General features: G+C 37.0%; 1 protein-coding gene across 8 annotated transcripts in view; it reads left to right on the forward strand.

The window, feature by feature from the left end:
• The first annotated feature begins 2,600 nt into the window (after positions 1-2,600).
• col16a1 (collagen, type XVI, alpha 1) overlaps positions 2,601-27,191 on the forward strand; it is an 83,175-nt gene continuing 58,584 nt past the window's right edge. For 4 of the 8 annotated variants that reach the window (XM_077196009.1, XM_077196011.1, XM_077196010.1 and 1 more), the window contains exons 1-4: positions 3,901-3,975; positions 7,246-7,339; positions 14,097-14,165; positions 15,430-15,547. In XM_077196009.1, the coding sequence (XP_077052124.1) occupies positions 3,919-3,975; positions 7,246-7,339; positions 14,097-14,165; positions 15,430-15,547 (338 nt within the window). In that variant the 5' untranslated portion in view covers positions 3,901-3,918. Of the gene's footprint in view, positions 2,903-3,900; positions 3,976-7,245; positions 7,340-14,096; positions 14,166-15,429; positions 15,548-27,191 lie in introns of those variants that run through there. The other 4 variants (XM_077196016.1, XM_077196014.1, XM_077196015.1 and 1 more) reach the window with 4 other exon arrangements.

Here is a 27,191-nt window from a genome sequence, read left to right on the forward strand (position 1 = left end):
TCTACAGGTATTTTAAGACAACATTTGGGTGTTTTTTTAAAGCTTTCCTGAATATTTTTGTGAGGAAATAATAATAATAATAATAATAATAATAATAATAATAAACTTTATTTATGTAGCACTTTTCAGGCATAAAATGCATAAAAAATGTTTTAGATAAAAATTAAATAGTCAAATACCAACCGCAACATCACATTCAATAAAAACACGTGCATCAAACATACACTGTAAAAAATTATGTTCATCATTTATTATTGCAACTTTTTTTTCTTGTCAAATCAGTTTAGATAATTAATGTGGTTCAGATAACAATATTTTGAGTTTCTATTTATTAAACCAATCTCCATTGTATTAATTCAAACTTACTTTTTCAAGTAAAACCAACAATATATTTTGTTTACAGTGTAGGAGACAGGACAAGCACAGATTCAGGTCAAAATACTAAAATATATGAAGGACAAACATAAAAGTAAAAATGATCAGCTGCAACACATAGATTCAAGACAACAAGAAAGCTATTCCTACCCATACTTCTCCTGCTTTAAAGAACATGAAATCAGTGCCAAAGCCAGACAGGGGATCATAAAAATGTTGATATGTAACCCAGACAGAATATGAATGCAAGTCCTCTCTGTCATATTATTTAATGGTCAAACTGCAGATGAAACATGTTTTGGCTGTGCTCCAGCACCACTGCTGCTTATTTGTATCCCCCAGGGTATGTTTTCACAACATAGTTTACATCATCTCATCTATATTTTATGATATGACATCAATACTGTCCATCATCGTTCCAAACAGCACAGCAAAATCACAGAGGGAAACGTTGGACTTCATATGGCGAGGCTACTTCAGGAACACAATGCTGCAGCATTAGTATTTCACATCTGGCGCTTCTCACTCTCTGGGATTGATTCTGATGGACATCTCCAATTCAGGAGTCTGTTACATCCTGAATTCTAGATTTTGGGCTGTATATCTTGTTTAGACTAGTCTAGAAGACTTGAGGCACATGAGGATAGTCAAGCACCCTTTTTCCAGATGTTCTCGTCAGTGCTACATCCTGTTTTGTAAGGTGCTTTGAACTCTAAGAGAACCAAGTCATTGTGAGTGGGTTAAGTCAAAGGTTATGCCCTTTGTGCAAAGAAGATTGAAGAAGATGACAAAAAGTAGTTTAGCAGCCCTCTGCTGCTCAATATTTTACTTGCTCAATACAATTTGGGTTTTTAAAGCTGACTTTATCAAGCCATGACTAATCTATAGTGCCTTTGTTGTGCAGGTCAGAAGTGTCAGACATAAATGACATCCAGAGCTGCAGCCCATTAGTATCATCCTGCAAAACAAGCAAATAATTCAAACCAGGTTTCCCAAATTTAGGATCTTTAATGTGGCTATGAAGGTCTAAGATCAGATAAAATTAAGAATTAAAGATAATTGTTGATAATCACAGCCTATTGCTATACAATGATGACAACGTTCAAATATGTGTTCTTAATTTTTGAATAGACCGGTGGATTCTGTTCTTGGATCTGCAACATATTTTCATTAAAAATTGACTCAATTACAACTCAGAAATTCAACATGCAATTGCAATTTGGGGAGTGAAGTTGGGGATGTTTAATTCCTTGAGCACCATAACTGTATATAGTCTTTTGTGATATTTGTAGAAAAGATGCATACAGCCATTGATTAAGGAAAAAAAGTATGTATATATTACCGATTGCACTTTATATCACAGTACAGATGTGTACTTACAGTGTGTTTCCCTAAGAGTGTACTGGGTACTATAAGGTAACTACATGGGTTAAGGTTAGGGTTAAGTCTGGGTTAATACCTACCAAGTAATTGCAATTACTATAAAATGCAAATAGTATTGGGAACAGGACTGTAAAATAGACCTCATTTGTGAAAATGCAGTTCTTATATATATATATATATATATATATATATATATATATATATATATATATATATATATATATATATATATATATTAAAAAAAAATCTGTTATGTTTTCTCTTCTAAACCATTCAGCAAGTGGATTTCACATTTCTACTTTTGATTATTATTGACTTTACTGAATCTGACAGCACTTCAGCTCCAATGGCCTCATGGGACAGCAAAATGTCTAGTGGTTGGACACTTCAAAGTGTATGCAGAATGTCCTCCAGGTATTGTTAAGTGTGTATTCAGATAGCTATCATATTCGTTTGACACTGTTTTTACTTAAATATACATATTTGGACACTGAGAATGTTCTTGGAGGAAGTTATGAATTACCATAGTGAACTTTTATAAGGGTCAGCAACTTATTTCGATTAAAAACACAGGCTATAGGTACGTACAGGAAACAAATATAGGCTAATTCGATCCACATGGTTTACCGCCAAAGCTGAAACAACAAAACAAGGACCAGACTACTTTTGCCGTTTACCATATTGTTACCGTCACCGTTTGTAATATTTTGCCTTTGGTTTTCAGTCACCGATGACCTGTCTAACCCGCGGCGCTGCCTGCATTACATGACCTCGGATAAGTTCCTCGGCCGTGGAATCATAATGGAAAAGGGGAATCTAACAAAGCAGGACTTGTGGGAGGCGGTAGAGGAAAGAAAAGCCTGAGGCGCGTTTCCACACTCAACCGGAGCAGATGATGATGTCATCACGCGTATTTTGGAGATTATCCCAACTCCCATCGAGGAACGACAGCGAGGGGAAAGTTTGATAAAACAACTGTGAGGGGAGGGGAGAAAAGAGTTGGAGAAGGAGAACTCCCAGGCAAAAAAACTTTATCCACGCAGGAGAGGACTCTTGGAAGCTCTTTAAGCAAACTGGATTACACAAAGAACAGTTTTCTGTGGATTAATGTGGCCATAATTCATTTGATTAACGATCGCAGAAGGTAAAATTATGTGTTTTTTGGTCTGTCATATGGGGAATCTTTACGGCGGGAGATATAGTTTAGGGAGAAATAGGTTTTTTAGACTTCAAGTAGATAGCTAGTTTTTTTTCCCCATTAGTTATGGCAAATATTGTTATGGCTGAATTTTTATTTACTATTTCTTATAAATTTCACGTTGTTTATTAATCAATATACGTTATGCATTCACGCGTTTCATGCTTTGTGAGGATGCAAATGATAGGAATTTTTCGTTCCGGCTACTATGAGAAATAAGTTATAGCCTAGGCCTACCTGTTTAATTCAGTTTCCTTTATTATTCAAATGTGTTTTAATTTATGCTATAATGCTAAAATACACACAATACAATTCCTTGCACTTTTTACCACTTTGGTTGGTGGTAAAAACTTTTTGACTTTTTTTGACCGTGGCCCCCCAGCGGTAGAGCGAGATTACGCGCGCGCTCAGGTATTCAGCGCTATTTCTTACTGCGTATATTTTTATTATAATGATTTTAACAAAAACAATACGAAGATAAATAATAATTTGTATATGTGTATCCTTTGTATATTTACATTATTACAAATCATAGCAGTATTGTATAAAGTAAGTAATTTATAAAATTGAAAAAAGTGTAGACAGAATGAGTTACTCGTTCCACACGAACATCTGGACAACTGCGTGTCACAATAACGTTTGGAATATGATCACATGATCCTATGATTCTGTTTGTATGAGGAGAAGGGAAGGTTTGGAAGCATCTGCATTGTGCAGCTGTGCAATCTCACACTTCTCTCTGATAACTTCCGAGTGTGGTCATTGCAAATACTACTTGTCATGATGCAGCTTTCAAAGTGTAATCTGAAGGACAGTTCTTTCATGCAACCCTCTGGCAATGTGCTTTTAAATTTGATACAGACCATAGTTCATTCATGATCTCTCTCTAAACCTTCTCAGCTCACTTTCTGTACCACACAGGTTTTTCTTTTTTTCAAAATCAGCCAGTGGGAGTGGAAAAAATGCATGCTCTATGTCTGATGGTAAAACCATCTGCTCTATTTGCAGGGGGAGACAAGGTGAAGATACGTTTGCAACATTAGTTGTGGACACAAGTTATTCCTCTTTGGTGAATTTGGCACACATTTCCATTAAAAAAATTAGATTTAGTTTGATAAACCAGGCTTCAAGCCAACCAGTTCCAGTATCCTTGAGTGAGAAGCAGAAAGACGCTGCACTAGAAAAAAAGAAAAAAAGATAAATGCTCCTTTGGAAAAGAATGATTGCATAACAGATGTAATTGAAGGTTAACCAGTGCCACAGACATGATTACAAATGCCACAGATCTGATTATAAATCGCTCAGGATTGCTCTCTGCATGTGTTTGAAGTGTCTCTCTAGTTCAGGTCCCTTTAACCAAATGCTCTGTGCTGAAAATGTGGGTTTCTGTGTAACCTGTCCAATTCGACCCACTCCGTGTGGGAGACGCAAAACCGGGACGGCAAAAATAGATGCTATTGTGCGTCTTGAGGCCAGGGGAGTGAGGTTTACATGCACAGACTCCCATCCGGGTCATTACACCAAATGTAACCGGTCCTACATAAAACGCTCTGAGCGGGACTCAAACCTGTGTCACCAGCATGGGAGGCTAACGCGCCAACAAGGACCCTAAAGACCGAACCCGCAAGTGTGCCTCTTGAGGCCAGGGGAATGAGGTTTACATACAGCTCTTACTGGCTCTTACATATCATTAGGTTTTCACACCACTGACACCAGTTACATTTTTAGCACCTTGCGTTGCCAATATAGTGATTCTTAGATGTATTTATAACCCAGCGATTAGCAGACAACACCATATAGGCCTATGTAAAATAGGAATACTGTTTGTCGCTTGTTTGCACTCTTCTGAAGAGAGAGAGAGAGAGAGATAGTTTAACACTCCCTCTTTCCCTGAGCTCTCAGGCTCTGACATGAAAACAACACACTACGCAGCTTCTTGACAGCCTACTTCCTGTCAGCAGTCTGCAAAACAAAATGACTGTAGACATTCAAACAATAGCTCATTAAAGCCCTTGTTTATTAAAAATGCACATTGTCACTTTTAGCCATTCACTTAGATGGTCCCGAATTATTGTTCTCGCATGCATAGATTGATTGTAACTATCAGTCTTTTATTGAAACACTATGAATTGTCGTTTGTAGCCCACATACTTGATTCCCTAACTAGTGCTTTTGTCATTCCGACTATAGACATTCACTTCAGATTGCCGGGCACTGAGCCAAAACATAATGTGAGAGAGACTCTTTCCTTTATCTGCGTGGTCCAGCTGTTCTCGCTGCACGGCAAACAAAGTGAAATGTGAACAAAACAAGCACAAGCTTTAATTTCCATTCCTTTTTCTGTGCATGGAAGCGAATGGTAATGAGAAATTGCCCAGAGGCATTGAATATAGGTAATGGAGTATCTCCGCCTCGCTCACCTGAAATGGATGTTGTCTTGTTTACTAGAACTCTGTTGATTTTGTGGTGAGAAGCGAGGTAGAGCTTTGTAAATAACTGAATCGGAATGATACAAACAGACGTGCGGGCAGCCCGTGAAAGAAGGTATAGCGTTTCTCATCTTCAGGTGATAGTGTATACTCTGGGGTGGTGTTATTTCACATGACACCTTCTCTTTCGGTGTCTCAACAACTGGTACAGTGCCTACAGGTGGTGTGACCTCAGTCGGAGGATGCAGATTAGGTGTTGCCTGCACAAACATCACCGACAGGCTGAAATTTACAAGAAAGCCATTAAAGGCAGAGGAGAAGGCCTTGTCCCCCCGGCGTTCTGACTAATACATCACTCTGACAGGTTCATGTCTAGACACGCCAGTGAGGGTCACTTTGAGTGAGCAGCATGTCTGTTAACAGGGAAGTGAGGTGATGTTGGTTCTGTGAAAACATGTAAACATTTGAGATATACTTCATATTCCGTTTAGTTTCATTTGTATATTACAAGCAATTACAGGTGTTGAATCCTTCCATATCACTGGAAGATAGTACACACAAATAATTAGTACATATAAAGATAGTTTCTAATATTTTATGGCAAGGGAATATGGAATGTTGTTCTTTTGAACTTTCTATTCATAAAAGAATCCTGAAAAAATAACTATTGCAGTATCCACAAAAAAATTACACAGCACAACTGTTTTCAACGATGACGATGATGACAATAAATGTTTCTTGAGCACCAAATCAGCATAATGATTTCTGAAGTATCATGTGAAAGTGAAGACTGGAGTAATGTTGCTGAAAATTACATTTTAAAATATTAAAATAGAAAACTATGGAAGCTTGTTTCGCAATTGCATGTTATAAAGTCAGAATTACGAGATATAAACTCGCAATTGCTAGAAATAAACTCAAAATTATGATTTTTTTCTGAGAATTGCATGTTTATATCTCGCAATATAACTCTATGTCACACATATATAACTTTATATCTTTATAACTTTATATCACAACTTTATATCATGCAATTCTGATTTATATATTGCAATTATGAGATAAAAAGTCACAATTATCTTTTAAAATGTTTTATTCTGTGGCGGAAACAAGCTTCTATAGAAAACCCAAAATGCAATATGCTCTACTTTTTCATTTCCAGTGTGATGGATGAACCAGAAGTAATATAAGATGCATGTTTAATGTTTTTATGACTTAATTAGTTTTTACACAAAATTGAATTAAAAATGCAAATAACCTTTTTATTTCCAAGTTAATCTGGACACCTCTTTAAGAATTAAACATGAAATGTGTTCATTCATAGTTTTAAACATTTAGAGTGGAATAATGGCTTCTGTTTCACATATTATTATTATTATTTTAATAGTAGGTAGGCAGTATACTGTGCATTATTCAGAATTCATTGTGGAGAAGCTTTGTGTTTCTGTGTATGTGAGAGATGATAATGTTACTGAAAGGGACAGATGGGCACTGTAATGATAATCATCAAACATCATGGGTTACAAAGCTTTATTGGAAATGCTTTGGATCATTAGCACATTTTATACTCTAAAAGCACCCATCCAACCCTATAGGCACCATTATTAATCTGGCCTTTAACCACTATATAGATTATGACTGCTCCCACATGCTTTCTTACACTTTCTAGCAATTATTTTGAAGCTCTTTTATTGCAGATGTGAGGTATTAAATATAAAAGAAAAAAAATCGGTGCTGGGTCATAAGGCACACACCTTAAGAATTAGCTCATAACAGTATTTCATAACTCATCTGTGTTCTGATGATTTACATTTACATTATCCTCTCACCTGTTCACTTATTCTTTTTTATCATGGTTAGGAGCTGAAGGAGGGGGTCATGAGGGTCATCTACTCCTCTCTGGTGCTTCTCACCATCTACTTGGGTCACGGGGGACGACTGGCATCGGCTAAAGGTAAGAGCCTGGTCTCCAAATCAAAGGATGACTTTGTCAAAGGCTGGTTCAAACAGCTAAGATTCTGTTTGTTTAATTCATACTTCTTCCAGCATAACATTATGAATATTTAAAGGAATAGTTAAAATCCTGCTATCATTTGCTAACCTGCATGTCGTTCTAAACACAAAGGATTTGATGGAACATAAAAGGAGACATTTTAAGATGTGTAGCCTGCTGGTCGCCATTGTTAGTACCCATGGAGACTGACACTTTCAAGCTTCAGAAAGCATGATATGCTTCAAACGCACAATAAAAGTGTTTGTGCACTACTATATTCCAAGTCTTTACAAATCACACCATAGTTTTGTGCTAGAAACAGACCGACATCAAAGTGGTTATCCATTGAACTAGTGAACCACTGAAAATGGATAAATGATTCAGTTGAACTCAAGAACAACTTTGATTCATGAACAATGCATTCAGAATCAAAGCAAGTAGCCAGATAAAGGGATTCACTGAAAATTCATTCATGAATCATGTGTAACAGCTTCTCTCAAGAACTCATAATAGAATTGAAGCAGATGTCAATATTAATTATTTTCCCCTGTCATAAGGCTTCAGTAGACTGGGAACAGTTGCTGAGCCAATTTTATGATGCTTTGTTGTATTTTTGCTTGATAAAGCTTAAAAGTCTCAGTCAGCATCATAATTGCATGAAAAAGAGCGACCAACACATTTTAAAAAAATATCTCCTTTTGCGTTTCACTGAAAAAAATACTGTAAGTCATACGTTTTGAACAACATGAAGGTTAGTAAATGATGCCAGAAGCTTTTTGGTGAACTAAGAAGAGAGCAAACAAATCTAAGTTCATGGATCTTGAAGTGGAAGTATATACTGTGTCATATTCTAAACGAATCTGAATGCCTGACTACATTTCATTGTTTAACTGAATGCACTCTTTAGTGAACCCTTCTGTGCATACTGCTGTGTGCTGAACACAGTATCTGTATGCCTACTAGCCAAACTTGTGTTAACCCAAAGTACTCATTGTTCTTTATTTGACAATTTCCTTTCAAACTTTTATAAGGTCTGGTATTACTTAATTATTTTTTTTAAAGCAGTTTGGCAGGGAATTATAAAAGAACAAGGAATTGTGGAAAATGGCTCAGTGTTTTAAGGGTGATTCCATGCCTTGTTCTCTAGACTGCCAGGGCTGTCTCAACAAAATGGTTATGGAAATGGGCTGTCTCAAAAATATGATTATGGAAATTTGGGACTTTTTAATTTTTACCCTTCATACAGTGAATTGAGTTGTAAATGGGGCCCCTCAGCATTGATACTTTGACATTTTTTTTCGCATGTCACTTTATATCCTCAGTGTAATTAGGCTAAGTTTTAAGAAGTTTATGAAGTTTTGAAGTCCTTCAGAAACTACTGTCTAGTGGTTTCATACAAGACTGGCTTGTGTCCTTATGATGTGGGGAAACATGAGAAAACCTGCTTGTTTTGAGGCAGAATCTCCTGTTTAAACGATGTAAGGACTTGTTATCATTCATCACTTTATACTAGTACATGTTGTTTTTGCACTTTTGCTTGTTAGGCTCTTCTCAAGCTGGGTCTCTGTGGGGTTTCAGGCAGGAGTGAGAAATGTCAACACCTCCAGTCTTTTATTGTATTATATAATAATGCTGCTTTACAGTACCTTATTATTATAATAATGCAAGTCTGGCTGAATGTAGCAAAACATCTACTGAAATATTAGCATACCTCTATTCCCATTAGTGCTTCTTATGCCAAAAATATTGTGTCGGTTGATAATACTGTATGATTATACTGACTTTCTATGTTTAAGGCTAAACATCTTTTTAAACATTCAACAGTCAAGTACCAAATTTGATTTATAACTTCAATCAAACCATATTTGGTCATTGTTAAAGTCATCATGAAATCAAAACGGATGCTATTTACTTCATGCATGCTCTAAAATATAATAACTTGCTCTTTTATATGATTCACATTTTAATGTGACTTTTGTATGACTTTTTCCCTTGTGCATTTTTGTTCTGATTGCAACATTTACCCTTTTATCACCATGTAAATCTGTGCTCAGAATTGATGCACGATTACTTTAGCTAACAAACTAACCATTCCCCAAATTCAACCAGATCCAATTACCCTGGGCTTGGATAGTAGATTTCTGGAATGTCTTTGATCACCCCCAGCTGTCCAAATCCCCAATTGACTTTTTCCTTAATGAGTTTCTCCAGGCCAGCGTTGAGACCTAAAAATATACAATAAACAATATGCAAGCAGGAACAAATAGAGCAGAGGCCATGGGAGGGAATCTGAACAAGGGTAAGACACAGTATCTTACATATATGAGCTTTCCAGATAACTGACTGAATCCAGGAAAGGTGATATGTTTTTTTTTCTCCCTAAATTGTTCTTCTACCCTCTTTAAAATGGATGTATTTTTATATTTCATTCTTTTGGAAAGTGAAGGACTTTGAAAAAAAGAACCTCAAACGAGTCTAACGGTGAAGCAGCTTGTACAGCTATGTATCTCTAAATTAAAAGAATGCTGACTCTGAACGTATGAAATCCTAAACCCCAGGAACGTTCACTCCACTTCAAACTCTATAGTCCTGTCTGCAATGCTTGATGACGTGTCTCTTCTCCATGCATTTGAAATGCATCTCTCCTCCCCCTGCGTTCAACTTTCCATCACTGCCTCGGGAGCGAGAGCCGCCTCCAGCTTTCCTATCTCCTCCCTGACATCTCCACATTTTAATCCCGCCTTTTTGCCGTGTGAAGGCTGAGGGGCTTTGTAGAACCTAGAAGAAAGGGGATTTAGCCGAGTCTGTCTGATTTCAAAAAGTGAAAATGCGAGAACAATTCAAAATGAATTCTTTATCTGACAGATATGTTTTTGTTGGAGACATTTTTCTCCCTTCAGGTGTTGTAGATTTAAAAAGAGCTCTTTGTAACTTGACAGGGCAAGAATACAAGTTGGAAAACCCATCACCTGCTCTACTCCGCCACTAGAAGCTCAACGAGACGGCTCTGAGCTGCTTCTCTCTTTTATTGCTTGAGTTTCTCATACTCATCTGATCTCTGAATCTTCTAAGTGACAGTTCCCTATGCTGCAGTAACTTGCTAATGCACTTTGATTGATGTATGTGTCTTTGAGCCAATCTAACCATGCTGATTAAAAACTCTTCTGGTCTCTGACATGCTTCTTCACAAAGAAAAAAAGTTTATTTTGTTTGTCAAATGCTTCGTCCTTAACTGAACTTTTCAGTGTTTTTGGATCATGAAAAATACATTTTTGGCCAATAATCAGTATCGTAAAATAGAAGCAATTATTTTCACTATTGTTTAAAAACAGTAGACGATCAGGTCCGATTATATCCTGTCAATCAAATGGGGGCGGAAAAGCGTGTCAGACTGTGAAGAAAATGTCTCTTGTTGAATTAGGGCTGTCAACGTTAAAGGTTGTATCAGCGATTGTGGGTGAAGTCACTTCTGTTTGTGTTTGAAGCGAGACCCCAAACAAACAAAGTTAGCTCGCCCCTCCTTCAACGAATTCCAATTCGTCAGAATCAACTCGCTCACTAGCATGCCAATCTCACACACTAAATCCCTACAATCTGATATTCGCTAGAGCTATCCAAGTTTAGTCGAGCTTCACTCATATTTTTTAAAGAATTATATTTTTTACACACAGTTCACATACAAAAAAGTCAGCACTAGAAGCTACTCACCTGTCCAGAAGAAACAGTGCTTCCTCAGCGTCCGATTTATAAATTTTCAATTCTTTGAGTTCCCTCCACCGTTCAAAAGCCTTCCCAATTATTATTCGTTTCTTTGACGAAAAACGAGGGTATTCCCTCGCCCTAATCCTCCTTCTCTTCTTGGGGATTGCCTCTTCCATGTTAAATGTATCTGGTCCGTTGATAGCATAGGGTTGATAGACGCTGCCTTATTCTTCAGCTCCGACTTCGCGTGCAGGCGCCTTGCACGAGCGCAAAAACAAACAACACCCGCGTCTGTCGGTGATTGGTTTGAACACTGTTTATTTTGATTTTGAGCGGTGGTTGTACCCATTTGTTTTTGTGTGCAGATCTCAGAGCCTAGGCTGCCTACAGAGACGCGTTTTTTTGACAGCCTGCTTATGGGGCAGGGAGCTAGCAGATCGTTAGGAAAGATTAGATGAATTTGATCATTTTTGTTTGGGCCTGAAATCGCTGATACAACCTTTAATGCAGAAATTTAAAGTATAATATAAAAACAGCAACATTAAATGTAATTAATTAATTTAATTTAATTTTTGCTAGCAAGCTCTATTTGACCCTATGAATCACCCGTAGTTTAAACCAGAGTTGCCAGGTCTACGTTTTTTACAAACACCAAACATTATTTGAAGGACGCTTTCCATTCAATAGTCGCAAAGAGCGTTGTGCTTTATTACTTCTGATAAGAAACAAAGTCTCAGCTTTCGATTTCTGGCCATTTTATCACAAAATTCTAGCAATAAATGGCCTTTTGACGCTCTTAAATGTGACGTGACAGATCGCTGTAGAGCCTCAGTTCAAGTAGCAGCTTGAGGAGCGCTAGTCTTTTCTTCCACTAGTTACAGTATAGCATGAACAAACATGCAGGGATATCAAAAGGTATGTTGAAAAATACACTACAACTTACAAAAATGTACTAAGTCATCGCTCAATCAGTGTTTCACCCGCGGAAAGACGTCAATAAAACAACTTGAGAACAATGTCACTTAACAATTTATTTACCTCTGTAAAGTTATCCAATATTCACAGTTTGTTAGTTATCCATAAAAAAACATAAAAATTAGATTATTTGCTTAATTATATATGTATATTTTAATACATTTTTCTGGGAGACAAGTGTTTATGTAAACTACCTAATGTGCAACTGCGTTGTAATCAAACATTTCAGTTTTTATTTGTGTAATTATATACCTGAAAATACAGAGCAGTTGACTATAATAGTTGGGCTTTTAAAAAAATACCTCTAATATAGTTAGTAATATATCAAATGTTCTCTGTAGTTACAGCATTAGTTGCGAGAGATTCATTTTCTTTAAGGAAGATAAAATCAGTATCAGTATCGGCAGATGTCATTCTGAATAATCGTATTGCGGATAAATTTAGTATTAAGACATCTCTAATACAGAGTCATAATATCCATTAACATTTTGAGTCGGTTTTAAATGTAACTTCCTCCCTAAAAAGTAATTTACATCAAGTTGCACAATAGTTGTGACTGAAAAAAGTTGATAACTTTTCTTAATAAAAATGGATGGTGATCGTTGGTGTTAAAGTTCAGTTGTTCACTTGCAGTTGTTCTTTATATGTTAAAAATAAGTTCAAGTTTAAAGGTACCATGTGTCATGTCCGGCAAAAAAATCAATTCATACTCCACATTCCATACCAGATGGGGGCAGTATACCTCCAGAAAGTGAGTTGGTCTACTTTACAGTAACAAACGAGAAACGGCATAGTCTCTATGCTCCGCCCCTACCTTCGCAACGACCCTAGAGCCATAGCCGAAGCAGGGCCAACTCCTAATTGACTCCAGAGAAACGTTGGTTGATGTCAAGTGATTTTTAAATGACATCTTCAAGCTACTCCCCTTCACCTTTACCAGTGAATATGTTCATATTACATTTTTATTGTTAGTTTGAATTACATTAATTTGACAGACAGCATTCGCTGATGTTGACCAATCTAGCGCCATTCAGAGCTGCCAACTCTCACGAATTCTCTGTGAGACACACGCATTTGACACTTTTCACACGCTCTCAGTCACGCCACACATCAATTTTGCCACGCACAGAAAAATCGCAAAGCAAAGAGGACACGGAGACCGACAGACTAGACAGAGCAGGCTAGTTATGATATAAAAAAATCTCAGCTCTCAGATTCTGTCAATTTTATTACGCAATTCAAACAATAAATACCGTTTTTGCGCTTGTAAATGTTACAAGACAGATCCCTAGCGCACGTGAACCGATCGATCATCTCTACTAGCTTATAGTAAAAAAACACGAACACTGTTGAAAGATACAGTAGGCTCCAACTTACCAAAATGTTGCAAGTTCGGAGTCAAACCTCATTTCTTTCATGTCCATTAGTTGTCTCCAGCGATGGAAAGCAGTGTCAATGTTTATTCTGGTTCTGCTCCTTTTTTTATCCGATTTTATTTGCGATTCCGAGCGCCGTTTTTTCCCTTCAGCGGGTGGTTGTGGTAAGGGTCTCTTGCCAAGGGCTTCAGCCATTCTTCCGCTCGGAAGAATGCAACGGAAGTTGCAATAGTCTTTTCTTCCCTATGTGATGTATATCTGAGTGAAACGACTTCTGGAATGACAAAAAACATGTTGGGCGGGACTTGATTTCATCCTTTATGAATTGATTGGGTTGTATGAACTTTGTGCGATCTTTATCATTTATTGCCCATCAGTTGAGAGAGTTTCAGATTCAGACCACCTATCATTGTCTTTGCCAACATGCAGTGAGATTGGGAGTGATTCCCCCAGAGAAAAGCAAGTTATTTTTAGCTCCATGTATATGTGAGGTGGTGTCTGTCTCCTTCAGACAATCTTTGAACGGCTCAACTCGTTCACCTCATGTTCAGGACTAAGTTTTGACAGGACACTTCATGATTGGTTGTACAAGTTGTTTTTGGCAAAACCTTCACAGTTGGCAGGACAAGATCTGCTGCAACTTGACTGTTTCTCTCTTTTTGCAGGTGTCAGCTGCCCGTCCATTCAGGTAGAAGACTGGAAGTTTCCTCAAGCTGCCAGACACAACATTACAGGTAAAGACGGCTGCTTATGGACCTTCATTAAAGTAGCCAAAAATGAAAATTCTGTCATGTACTCACCCTCAAGTCATGCCACAAAAGAAGATATTTAGTTGAATGTCCAACCTGCTCTGCTGGGTGGTTGTCTTGCTCTAAAAGGGATCATAAGTAAAGTCCATATGATTTGTACACTGTATTCCAAGTATTTTAAAGCAACATCATAGCTTTGTATGAGGAACAGACCAAATTAAATATATTATTCACTAAAAATCGTGACTCAAAGTGCATATGAGGTTTGAGCGAAATGATGGTGAGTAGACACACTTTTCATTTTGAGCAAACTATCCCTATTCTCATGATTATATGTTTATGTAAATGCAGAAACACTGTTTAGGGCCCAATCACACTGGATTCGTTCTTGCTGTGATGCTTTTTAAAAATCAATTTAATGATATATGTACAGTATAGGGAATATGTATATATATATATATATATATATATATATATATATATATATATATATATGTGTGTGTGTGTGTGTGTGTGTGTGTGCTTGTGTGTGTGCGTGTGTGTGTATATGTGTATATGTGATATATATATATATATATATATATATATATATATATATAATTTATATAGAAGTCTCTTATGATCAACAAGGCTACATTTATTTGATTGTAATACATTAAATACAATAAGATTGTTAAATATTATTGCAATTTAAAATAACTATTTTCTATTTGAATATATTTTAAAATGTAATTTATTCATGTGATGGCAAAGCTGAAATTTCAGCTTCATTACTCCAGTCTTCAGTGTCAAATGATCCTTCAGAAATCATTCTAATATTCTGATTTGATGCTCAAGAAGTTTTCCTTATTATTATCAACACTGCCTTCTACTCCCTTCGGCTGTGCTGCATCTTACTTTGAACACAAGAACACTTCCTGTGTGTACCGCCACATTATTCCTGCACACAGTAAATCCAAAAATGGGAAAAATTTTCACTCTGTATAATTATGTAAATGCATTGCCATCTGTAATCAATCCAGCCTTTCTACACTTAATAAAAGTCCAACTGCCCATAACGGAGTCTAAGGAATAGACTCTGTCTATGTCTAAGATATAGATACTCACAGTTTTAAGATTCCTCCTTTGGCCTTACATGAATTGAAAACTGCCACATCTGAGGTGATGCATAGCGTAGGACATGTCAAACAGCAGCCCACTCTTCATTAGCTGTGGGGGGGAGTAAATGGATTGATTGTCCGATCTGCAGGTTTCAATCTGGCGCGCCGTTTCTCCCTGCTGAAGAACAGCGAGGTCAAGAAGATCCGGAATCTGAGAGGGCCTGTCATCCTTCGCCTTGGGAAAGTCCAACTCATCCAACCTACAGAGTAAATGTTTTACCTTTCCTCTTCTTATTTGTCTTATCTATTTTTTACTCAGAAGGAATGGTTATTTCCGTCTTTTTCTGTGACCCTTTAGGGTCTACTATAGAAAAAAGCGACATTTTCACTCTCACTATAGAGTCTGTTCATCCTCTAAAAGCAATACAGCTCAATAAGATATAATTGCAGAACTACCAAAGTATTAGCAGGTCAGTACAAGCCTTGAATTTCTGTTATTTGTTTCAACATTTACAGTAGCACCATGAAAGAATCACAATAATGTCACAAGAGAGATTTTAACTTCCTCCTTATGCTACTCTCCATCTCTCCATCTCTCTGCAAATAAACATTTCAGCAGATTACATGCTGCTTTGTGCGTTTACACAGAAATGCTGTTAAATTTTTTATTAACAATAACTTTAAGTGCTTTTGGTGAGACCTCAAGCCACAGTAACAATCCGTTTTATGACAATGCTTTTATTGAGCCGCGCATAGATGAAAAATGTCAATGATTTAAGCTAACGGGTTCGGTTTCGTCTGAGTTCTCTGGTACTTTATGTTGGGATGAGAAGTTCAGTTTGCATTGGTTTAGACTAAACATCAGGTTCCTTATTAGAATTTCCTGTTATCCTTTTCTTATGTAGACTTAACAGAAATGAGAGCTGGAGTGTTTTAGCCAAATAGGTCAGAAGAGTAATACTGAAGCTTTTGTGCTGGACTGTAGAGCTTTTTTTATATTCTTTTTTGTACTTGCTCTGTCCTCAATCTGCAGTGTATACAGTATATCATGAACTCTCTCTCTCTCACACACACACACACACACACACACACACACAAAAAAAAATGTCCTTCAAAAGCCCTATTTGGACAGGAGAACTTCTTTTCTCTGAGGAGGTTTGTGTTTTACAGGCTAACTTTCAGATTTATATCTCATGCTAATCGAATAAATGTTAATCGTCTAACAATTCCCTAACATTTTTTTGAAAGAAGATATGGTGACTACAGGCAAAGTGGGACATATTTTGATCATTTAAATTCGTTTTTAAAATAAGATCCAAATAGCTACATTGGTTTCATCACATTATATGGGATGCTTGGATACATAATGTAGAGAGAATATATATTATCCATCCCTCTAAAATTCAGTATTCAGATGTTTAGACGTGATCTTTTTTTCTCTAATAGTGATTGAGCAGCTGTTTATCTCCCTGTCATATGATGATAGCTGTTCTCTGCTACTCTCTTTAGAGAAAGCAGCTTGGCAGTTGCAAATAAACATGAGGATTTGACGCAGCTTATCTTTGTGCTGATGGTGCATTACAATAAATGTTACTTAAAGGTTAGGAATTTGGATCCAGATGTTTGGTGGAAGTCTGGCGAGACCATCAACTCATCTCTTATGTAAGATGTGTCTCAATTTGTGCATTTACCTTTTCAGCGATATACTGTTAAGACACGCCGTCCACACTGCTTAGAGCGACGCTTAAATGAATATGTAAATATGTGCTGTGCTGTTTCCTCTCAATAACAAAATGAACACACAACAAAATGACAGCTGTGAGAAAGCAGCGTTTAAGAAAGCATCTGATCATAAAAATGTGGATATGTTTGCACCAGTTCTGCAATTTACCGTTCATTCAAAAATACACTGTTTTAATAGTTTAATTATAAAGTATATTTAAGACTAAAGACTACAGATCAGGCTATGTGAGACTATAGTTTGAATTAATCCCTTTACTTTGCATGACACATTGACATTTAAGTAGAGAATAGCTCTTTCTGCATTATCCTGAACATTGTATAAGAATTAATTTCATGTGCCATTGAATGGAAGAGAGGCTCTCCTATGCGCGTAAACGTCATAATCTTTAGATTTTCCTGGCAAAGTCCTTTACATAAAAACAGCGTACAGGCTTTCATAGACAAAGTCGGGGAATTTTTTATTATTATTATTATTATTTTGTTGCTACATGTTCACACATTGGCAATAAAAAAAAGTTGGTAACACTTTATTTTGACGGTTCCTTTTGAACATTCTGTTGACTATAAGTAACTTTGCAACTACATGCCAACTAACTCTCATTAGAGTATTGGTGGACTGTCTGCTTAATATCTACAAACTCTTTATTGTGATCATGGTCCCCCAACAGACACTATAAGTGTCTATAAGTAACTTTGCAACTACATGTCAACTTATTCTAACCCTAACCCTACCAGTCTACTAATACTCTACTAATACTCTAATGAGAGTTAGTTGACATGAAGGTGCAATGTTACTTATAGGCAACATAATGTGTTAAAGGGACCATCAGAATAAAGTAAAAACCAAAAAGTTTTCTTACATATAGCTCCTTTAAACTAAAAAGTGTGGAATGCTGGACACCTCGTGCACTACACTGTCAGAGCTTCCCTTGCAAAATGGAAGGACTATCAGAATAGAATAGAAGAGTATATAGTGCATAGTATAAGTGCATATAGTGCATCGTTTGAAACACAACTGATGTGTCTCCTATGGAGTTTCAGAGTAAAATTTCACAAAATGTGGTCAGAATTGCTAATATATGTTAGTTCCCAAAATGCTTTCTTCCTTAATTTCATATCTCTTTTAGCTGCACTAATAGTTGTCTTTTGGCTGAAAGTTGTACGGTTTGACCTTCTGAAAGATACACATACACACAGGCATACCCAAATCCCCCCATCATCAGGGAGTTCCTCTCTAAGAATGGGTTTTCCAGAGCCCCAGGTGCTTTCCCCATTTGAAACCTGAGCTCTTTTTCTCCTGCTTTAAATCTCATCTCTCAGCCAGAGGGAGAGAGAGAGAGAGAGACTGCACTTGAAACTCACTCGACGTGGCCGGCTTACTGCAGAGAGAGAGAGAGAGGGAGAGAGAGAGATTTTTAAGAATTCACAAAGCTTTTATTTACAAAAAATCATCTTGTTACAATTATATAGCCTCCAAAACAAAACAACAACAAAAACAACTTAATATAAATCAATACAGTGTGAAAATTAATTAATCTTCAAAAATGGCACATAGAGCATCATTACAGCTCCAAATATTTTCAAAGGAAAGCAGATTATTTATAATAATAAAAATCAATTAAGATTCTAGATTGTACCAAGTTAAAAAACAATACAACAATGTTTTGTACTACATCCTGTTTTGTTTTCTCTCGCTCAAATAGATTTAGCCATTTTTGCTTGTCCCACCACAAAATGAAGCAGTCGACGCACACACTTTTTCTCTAAGACATATTTAAATACTAAAATGAAAATCTCTTGTGAGAATACCTCATTGCATTTTTTTAAAACATATTTTACAACAGAAAACATTGTTTCAAGTCTATAACAGTTTAAAAAAGCATAAAAAATAGTTTCTCTGTCATCACAAAAAGGACACTTATCAGTGCTTCCTGGATTTAAAACAGAAGTCAAAGCATTGACTGCACTATGCACAATTCTTCATTGTAAATCTCCTGTCTTTTTGGTCAATGGTGGTTTGTAAAAGACTCTCCATTTATACAAAAGCAGGAAAAGAAATCATCACTTAAAGAATCATTTTTATGGTCCAGTAACAAAAGCAGTGCCGCTGCTAGCCATTTTGGTGCCCTAACCATAATTCCTTTATGATGCCCCCCGAGAAAAAATAAGTTTATTTTGGCAGTTTAACTTTAACTTTTTAATGCGCAATCCAACGGACCACTGAGGTGGCGGCAGCCCCATCGTCACTTTGTAGAGCAATTAAATACTCTTGTTCCGCCTGTTTTGTTATATACATCCCTAAAAAGTCCCTAATAATATTTCTATACTGAAATAATATCGGCATTATAATTACAAAAGTCTCTCTTGATCACTTCACTTCATAGCAAATTCCCATCTCTGAAGAAGTTGTGCTATAACGCGAGTAGAATTGATTCCAAGACATTGAAATGTTGCTTCTTTGTTTTTAAAATCAAGTCCAGCTATTTCCAGCAAATGGCCAAGAGTCACTATTTTGTTGTCAATAAGATTAAAGGTTCTTCTAATAGCCAGTAAAGAGATTTTGACTCCTCCACTTTTTGAAAAGTAAAAAGATCCCCCACTTTAAAAACATTGTTATAAAAAACAGGGAACATTGTAAACCTTAATTTCAGTGGATCCATCAAAAAATTTGTCCTACCCAAATTAAAATTACCCAACCTATTCAAAATCAATCTTGATACAGCTGTCCAGTTAAAAACATCTGAAACAGTTAAAAGTCTTTGCACAAATTGTAATCTAAAAGCAGCTATTCTATTTTGCAGATGTATCAGTCCCTGACCACCTTCTTCTTTGGAAAGAAATAAAACCCTTTGCGGGACCCAATCCCCAAACATCCCCAAAAAAGTCCACAAGCAGTGCTTGTAGTTCCCTTTCGTTGTCACTCCGAGTTATGTCGGATGTCGGGTTTCGCTTAAAAAGCCTATCAACTTCGAGTATTACAAAACGAGCCAATGGCAAAGAAATGCCATGGGTCTGCGGAATTTGCATAGCGTATCTCCGTCCTACCTCGTGGGTATAAAAGGAGGACGCCGGCAGATATGTTTTCGCTTCGGAGCCAAGTTTATTCTCTCCACAAGCCATCTCTGAATTGTCAGCTTTACAAACGAGTACCTCGAGTGTTGGTGTGACGGCGATCTCCGGCGAGCGCGTGCTTCCTGCTTATCTCTGCAGTGGTTTGTCAGACAGTGCGTGTCTCCCCGTGTGCTTCAACACTTGAGTTTTCTCTCACAAAAAGAGCTCGCACGCGGCACGTCTTTTTAAAAACGGCTCGCCCGTGCATTTAAAAAAAAAAAAAGAATGGTGCGGCAGCTTGGTATCGGACTCTGATGGGCACGAGCGTTGTCTAGTATGTTTGGGCTTGATCATGCTAGAGCAGCGCTCGTGTATGTTTTCTCCGTGGGAACATGACCATCGCATCATTAAGGTCGAGACTCGGTGAACTCACATGAGTGAGAGTCCCCTCATCCACCCCCGATCTTCGGCTGGTGGCCAGGGTGACCTGAGGGTTACGGTCTGGAACAAGGCGGCGACTATGTGTCCGAGACCCCAGCCCCCCTCTTCAATGACGGTGCCCGCTAGTGAACAGGTGATTCCCACGGGTCTAACCTCTGGTGGCCCGTGTGTTTCAATTGAAGCTACAGAGGATGATACTATGTTTGTAGCAGCTTCACAAGGTGGGTTTGATTTTCCTGGAAGTGACGACTCGTCACAGCTGCCACCTTCTGGTGCATAACCAGCAGCCATTTCCATTTTCCAAGTCGACCTTTAACTTTCTCAATTATACCCTTCCATTATTTTTGTGTAAGTACTTCATCTCCAATAAAAAAATCTAAATATTTAAAACCAATTTTTCCCCACTCCAGGCCCATAGGAAGTTTTGGTTTATGATTTTCCAATCCCATATTAAAAAAGCTTCACTTGTTTTCCAGTTTATATTAGCAGAAGATAATTTTAAAAAGTTTTCAACACATTTAACAAAGCCTGAATATCACTTTGTCCATTGATACACACAGTCACATCATCTGTCTTATGCCTCTAAAAACTGTAAACGGTAAACCACCATTGACCTTTAAAATACTCTCCACGTCATTATAAAGGACTTTATTGTAGTTTAATGTAGTTAATAAAACAACTTTCCATAAAAAACAATGTTCTACCCGATCAAAACCTTTCTCTTGATCTAATGCAATAAAACCACAATTTAGGTTTAGCATCTTGGAAACTTTGAAAAGATCACAAATAAAAGAAATGTTGTCAAATATCGATCTACCTGGGACACAGTAGGTTTGATCAGGATGAATAACACTGTCCATTACATTAGCCAGTCTGTTAGCTGAGATCTTCAATAAAAGCTTGTAGTCGCTGCATAGCAAAGAAACTGGACGCCAAAACTTTATGTCTCCAAGATCTCCTTTTTCGTTAGGAGGGTCAACCAAGCTCTTCGGCAACTTCGAGGCAGTTTACCCCCTACCAGGCTGATATTCAACACTTTGAGGAGATCTTCTCCAATTGTTGACCAAAAAGACTTGTAAAAGTCCACTGGTATACCATCGATGTCTGGTGTTTTTCCAGACACCATCCCTTTAAGTGCCTTCTGTAGCTCGCATACTCAGAGGGCCAGAAATTCCAGTGTTGATGCTTTCAGGCACCTGAGGTAAGTTTTCAAAGAAGAACTCACCCTCAGTTTCTACTGTATTTCTACAGCAACTTTGCTTTTATATAAATTCTCATAAAAACCAACCGCCCTCTGGTGAATATCCGAAAGATCTGTCAAAAGAATTCCAGATTCAGATCATAAAGCATGAATGGTTCTACTTTGACCATTCTTTTTTCTAAATTATAAAAAAAAAAAAAATAATTAGCCTCCATTTGGCAAATTGTGCTTTTTTTAATCTAAAAGTAAGTTTAAGAAAGCTCTTGTACCAGTAGACTCAGACAATTCTTGGAGTTTTAAAATATCAGCTTCCAAGATACTCATTCTAAAATTAGTCTCTGTAGTGATGTTTTGAGTAAACTGTAAACAAAGCTGCTTAATTTGTGCTTTTCCTACATCCCACCATTGTTGTACAGTTATACAAACCTTTCTTAGTTTTGAAATCCTCCCAAAAAAAATTTGCTCCCAAATCCTCCCAAAAAAACAATAACATTATTTTCAAAGTTTGCTCTTATTTTAAAAGTCTACCTTTTACTATCTCTTCTACTTGAAAAGAATGTGGGTTAAAACAAATTGCAAAAAGAAAGGCTACTCCTGTACTAAGTGAGGTATTATGACTTAAAAACGAAAGACCACCCCACTCTCTAGCCCAATCAGAAGCATTTTTTAGATCACTGAGTTTCCTGCAGCATCACCACATCTAACTTATTTTGTTTCACAAATTCGTAAATTTCCATTATTTTCTTAAAATCTCTTGCTCCATTAATATTCAAGGAATCAATATTTAAGTCATTTTTAAAAGAAAGGTAGAAAATAAAAAAAACAAGCAAAAGCTGATAAAAACAAAACTATGAACCCATGCGTCACGTCACTTTTTAACTATTATCATTTACAACATCAGGGTTTAAAATTCGTTCAATTTTCTTTAACCTAAGATTTTCCTTGTTTGTGAATAAGCTTTCCACTATGAGCATCTTGGTTTTGTCAACAAATTGTTTGATGTCTGGAAAATATTCACAGACACGTACTCCTCTCTTATTTTTCGTTGATTTAAGGAATAGTTTCATGTCTTCTACCTCATAATCACGACTGGATGAAGCTCTTTGAGAAAAACTGAAATTTGAATCCGAAGATTCATTGCCACTTTCCATCCCTTTTTTGTCATCATCATCAACTACTTTTTTGTTTTTGTTTTTTTGTTTAACACTTTGAACTTCACTTGAACACAGTTCGAATGATTTACACTTCACATTATCACTTTTATCCTTTGTCATCACTGACTCCTTCACTCACTACATCAGTAGCATTTAACTCATCTTCATGCAAAGATACTACTGGTTTAGTGATATCAGAAACTACATCCTGAGCCTCAGAAACACTACCATTATTCTCTACAACAGTCACGTTTTTGACCTCCATCATGCTTTGCCAATCAGTCGATAAATTCTTCTCTTTATTCCTTTTGGGGCAAGTCCGAATCAGATGGCCTACCCCACCATTGTTAAAGCTCTTCATTTTATCAGTTGTGGCATAGAATACATAATCAAAGTTGTCAACCTTAATGTTAAAGGTCAAGTCAAGTTCTTCGCCATCTTTCAAAATTATGTAGGCAAATCTTCTAAAAGAAACTACATGTTTTAACAGTGGTGAAGCACTACCAATTGGCATTTTCCTAATCGGTGAAACCAGCTTTCCATAGCGGGATAAGATCTTAACCAGTGTATCATCAGAAACAAAATCAAGTCAAGTCAAGTCACCTTCATTTATATAGTGCTTTTAACAATATAGATAGTTTCAAAGCAGCTTTACAGTGATAATAGGAAATTAAAGTAACAGAGATTGTTTTGGCTTTACAGCAGCTCTAGAATAAAGTTATTGTCTAGCTAAAGTTAGTTTTGATTGAATCGCTTCCGTCGCAACGATCATTAGTTATTAACTTAGGGTTTGCTAACACGACACCGTACTAATAGAAAACCCTTAATGCGATCCGACCGCTCATTTGCACAAAACAGTGCCTGGTGGATCGAGAACGCAAACCATGAAATAGGTTCCAAGGTACAAGCCTTAAACAATTACAATACAGAATGTTTTATCGCTACCGCGTAGCCACGTTAACTTGAATTATCCTGACAACGTTTTATCTGTACTGGGGTAAAGGGAAGGAAAGGAGGCCTCCACAGTGGAGAGACTAGTTGATACTTCAGGACTACGTTGTCGTCGTGTCCAGGGATCAGATCCGGATACGGCCTGGATCCCGCGGACTGCAGTAAACCTCGGGATAAACAGAGAGACTAATATTAGCGTAGACGCCATCCTTCTTATGATATAACAAGTACATCAGGATTTATGACAAGTGTTCCATATGACAAAGTGATTTATGGGAAGTATTATGTGTATGCTAGGCCAAAGAGATGTGTTTTTAGTCTAGATTTGAACTGAAAGAGTGTGTCTGGACAATTCCCGGACAATGTTAGGAAGACTGTTCCAACGTTTTGGTGCTAAATAGGAAAAGGATCTACCGCCAGCAGTCGATTTTGATATTCTAGGTATTATCAACTGGCTGGAATTTTGAGATCGCAATAGACGTGACGGACTATAATGTGTTAAGAGCTCGCTCAAGTACTGGGGAGCTAAACCATTTAGTGCTTTGCAAGTAATCAGCAATATTTTAAAATGTATATGATGTTAAATAGGGACCAGCTGTAGTTTGTTTACTAAGCGTGCAGGGCAACCACCCATAATCGCATTACAATAATCTAGCCTTGATGTCATGAACGCATGAACTAACTCTTCCGCATTTGTCATTGAGAGCATATGACGTAATTTAGATATATTTTTAAGATGGAAAAATGCGGTTTTACAGATACTAGACACGTGACTTTCAAATGAAAGATTGCTATCAAAGAGCACACCCAGGTTCTGAACCGACGTCGAAGACTTGACAGAGCAACCATCAAGTGTTAGATAGTATAAAGTATGTGAGGAAGTTTTTTGTCCAATAATTAGAATCTCTGTTTTTTCAGAATGAATTAGTACTTTTGATCGATAAGACATCTCTTCTTTTACTGCTACAAACTCATTACGGTCAGATAAGTATGATTAAAACCATGCAAATGCAATTCCACTAATGCCAACATAATTTTCAAGTCTATTTAAAAGAATGTTGTGGTCGATAGTGTCAAATGCAGCACTATCGAGTAACACTAATAGAGATACAACCATGATCGGATGATAAGAGCAAATCATATGTGACTCTGACGAGAGCTGTCTCAGTTGTCTCAGGTGGAATATTAGAAAATGTTACTTTTTTTGACGGTGTTGAAAGCGGAAGAACAGGTGTAAAGAGATTATTTGCAACAATTCCCTTTCCCACCAATTCGTTTGCCTTTTCGACAAACAAACAGCACTATTCATTTTAGACACCAACAAAATACTATCTTGCCCAACAACTTCTCCAATTGCCAAACAACAATCTTCAACACTAACCGCAGACGCCACTTTAACACCGTGATGCCGCGTCATGATTCTTTAGAACACCAACTCGTGAGTCCGCCATGGCCACGCAAGGGGAAAAACCCCACGCGACCCAAAATAAACAAACTAAACAATCAAAAAAAGAAAAGCAATAAGAAAAAAAAACTAAAGCTACGTAAAACTAAAAACTATAAAGACACACTCCACACTCACGATGCTCCAACCACTCACGCTCACACACACACAGAGAGAGAGAGAGAGAGAGAGAGAGAGAGAGAGAGAGAGAGAGAGAGAGAGAGAGAGAGAGAGAGAGAGAGAGAGAGAGAGAGAGAGAGAGAGAGAGAGAGAGAGAGAGAGAGAGAGAGAGAGAGAGAGAGAGAGAGGAATTCTTCCTACATAAATGCTCTCCTATGTTCTCTCTCTATGAGATAAAGTGTAATGTAAAGTCTTGTCAGCTGGTCTAGCTGCAGATGGTGTATAAATTGTTCGGCCACCTCTGTGTTAGTCATTCTCTTAGCTTAGTCTTGGCCTGTAATAGAACTGTCTACCTCTTGCTTTCCTTTATCTAGGATTTCCCCTCACCTGGGAAAGAGATTGATTGTGTTTACACATGTCTTTGTATTTGTGTCCGAGAAGTAGTATTAAAAATGTGGGGCTGATAAGAATAACAGATAATCAGCAGCTTGTTGTGGCTGATCCTGATAATGAAGCATTTTGCGTTTTCAAGCTAATTAGTTAATTAATTAAAACTACTCACTGGACACCTAATAAGTGTTGTTTAAAAGCACTGTTCTTTACAATTAATATGGGCACAATGAACAAATTCTTTTTAATTAGCTAACAAATTAGAAATGTTCTGTTTTAAATTTATAAAAAATGCTCACAATAAATGGTAAATGGTAAATGGACTGCATTTATATAGCGCTTTCACGGACCCAATTGCCACCAAAGCGCTTTACATATTGCCTCACATTCACTCACTCATTCCACCGACGGTGGTGTCAGCCATGCAAGGCGTCATCCAGCTCGTCGGGAGCAGCTGGGGTTAGGTGTCTTGCTCATGGACACCTCGACACTTGGTCAGGTGGAACCGGGGATCGAACCACCAATATTTCGGTATAACAGGATTTGTTGAAAAACCATACAAATCACAATATGAGTTTTACATCATTGGAAAGGTCTGCAACAAGTGTGTTTGTTTTATCCACATACACTACCATTCAAAAGTTTGAAGTTGGTACGATTTTTGAATGTTTTTGAAATAAGTCGTTTATGCTCATAAATGTTTATTTGGTTAACAAATTAACATAATGTTTTTTTTTTTAATATATTGATTTGTTTTAAAGTGTAAATTATTCCTGAGATGGCAAAGCACCCATTTTCAGCACCCATTGCTCCAGTCTTCAGTGTCACATGATCCTTCAGAAATCATTCTAATATGGTGATTTGTTGCTCAAGACACATTTATTTTTATCATCAATGTTGAAAACAGTTTTCTTTTCAGGATTCTTTAATGAATAGAAAGTTCAAAAGTGTAATAGTGTAGAAATAGTAGAAATAGTTTTTAACATTATACAAAGATCTTTGCAAATTTTTAGCTTTCATTTTTATCTGTAAGTAAATATGCTTATCTTCTAGATTATCCAGGTCCATTGTTTTAAAAATGAAGCATGATGCATTTCAAAAGTTTTAAAGCAATTTTAAAAACACAAACATATTACACTGCTGTTTTAAAGGCCACACTTACACACCGTGCACATGAGGCTTTTTAGTTCGTACACACATATTATATAAAAGAAAATGCAGAAATCAAATCACTGTAACAAATTATTGTCCAAAAAATGGCTGTAATTCCAACATTGGCATTCCATAATAATATCTGAACATTCCTTGTTACTGGCCACCAATATATCATGCACCTCTATTCTATAAAGTGTCTCAGACCTGCTATCTCTAATAATGAAATGAAAATTCGTTAATCTTTGATTTATGATGGCCCTT

This window comes from Siphateles boraxobius, unplaced genomic scaffold, assembly GCF_051911475.1.
Source record: "Siphateles boraxobius isolate OS27281-9 unplaced genomic scaffold, OSU_SipBor_1 35, whole genome shotgun sequence".
Taxonomy (NCBI): domain Eukaryota; kingdom Metazoa; phylum Chordata; class Actinopteri; order Cypriniformes; family Leuciscidae; genus Siphateles; species Siphateles boraxobius.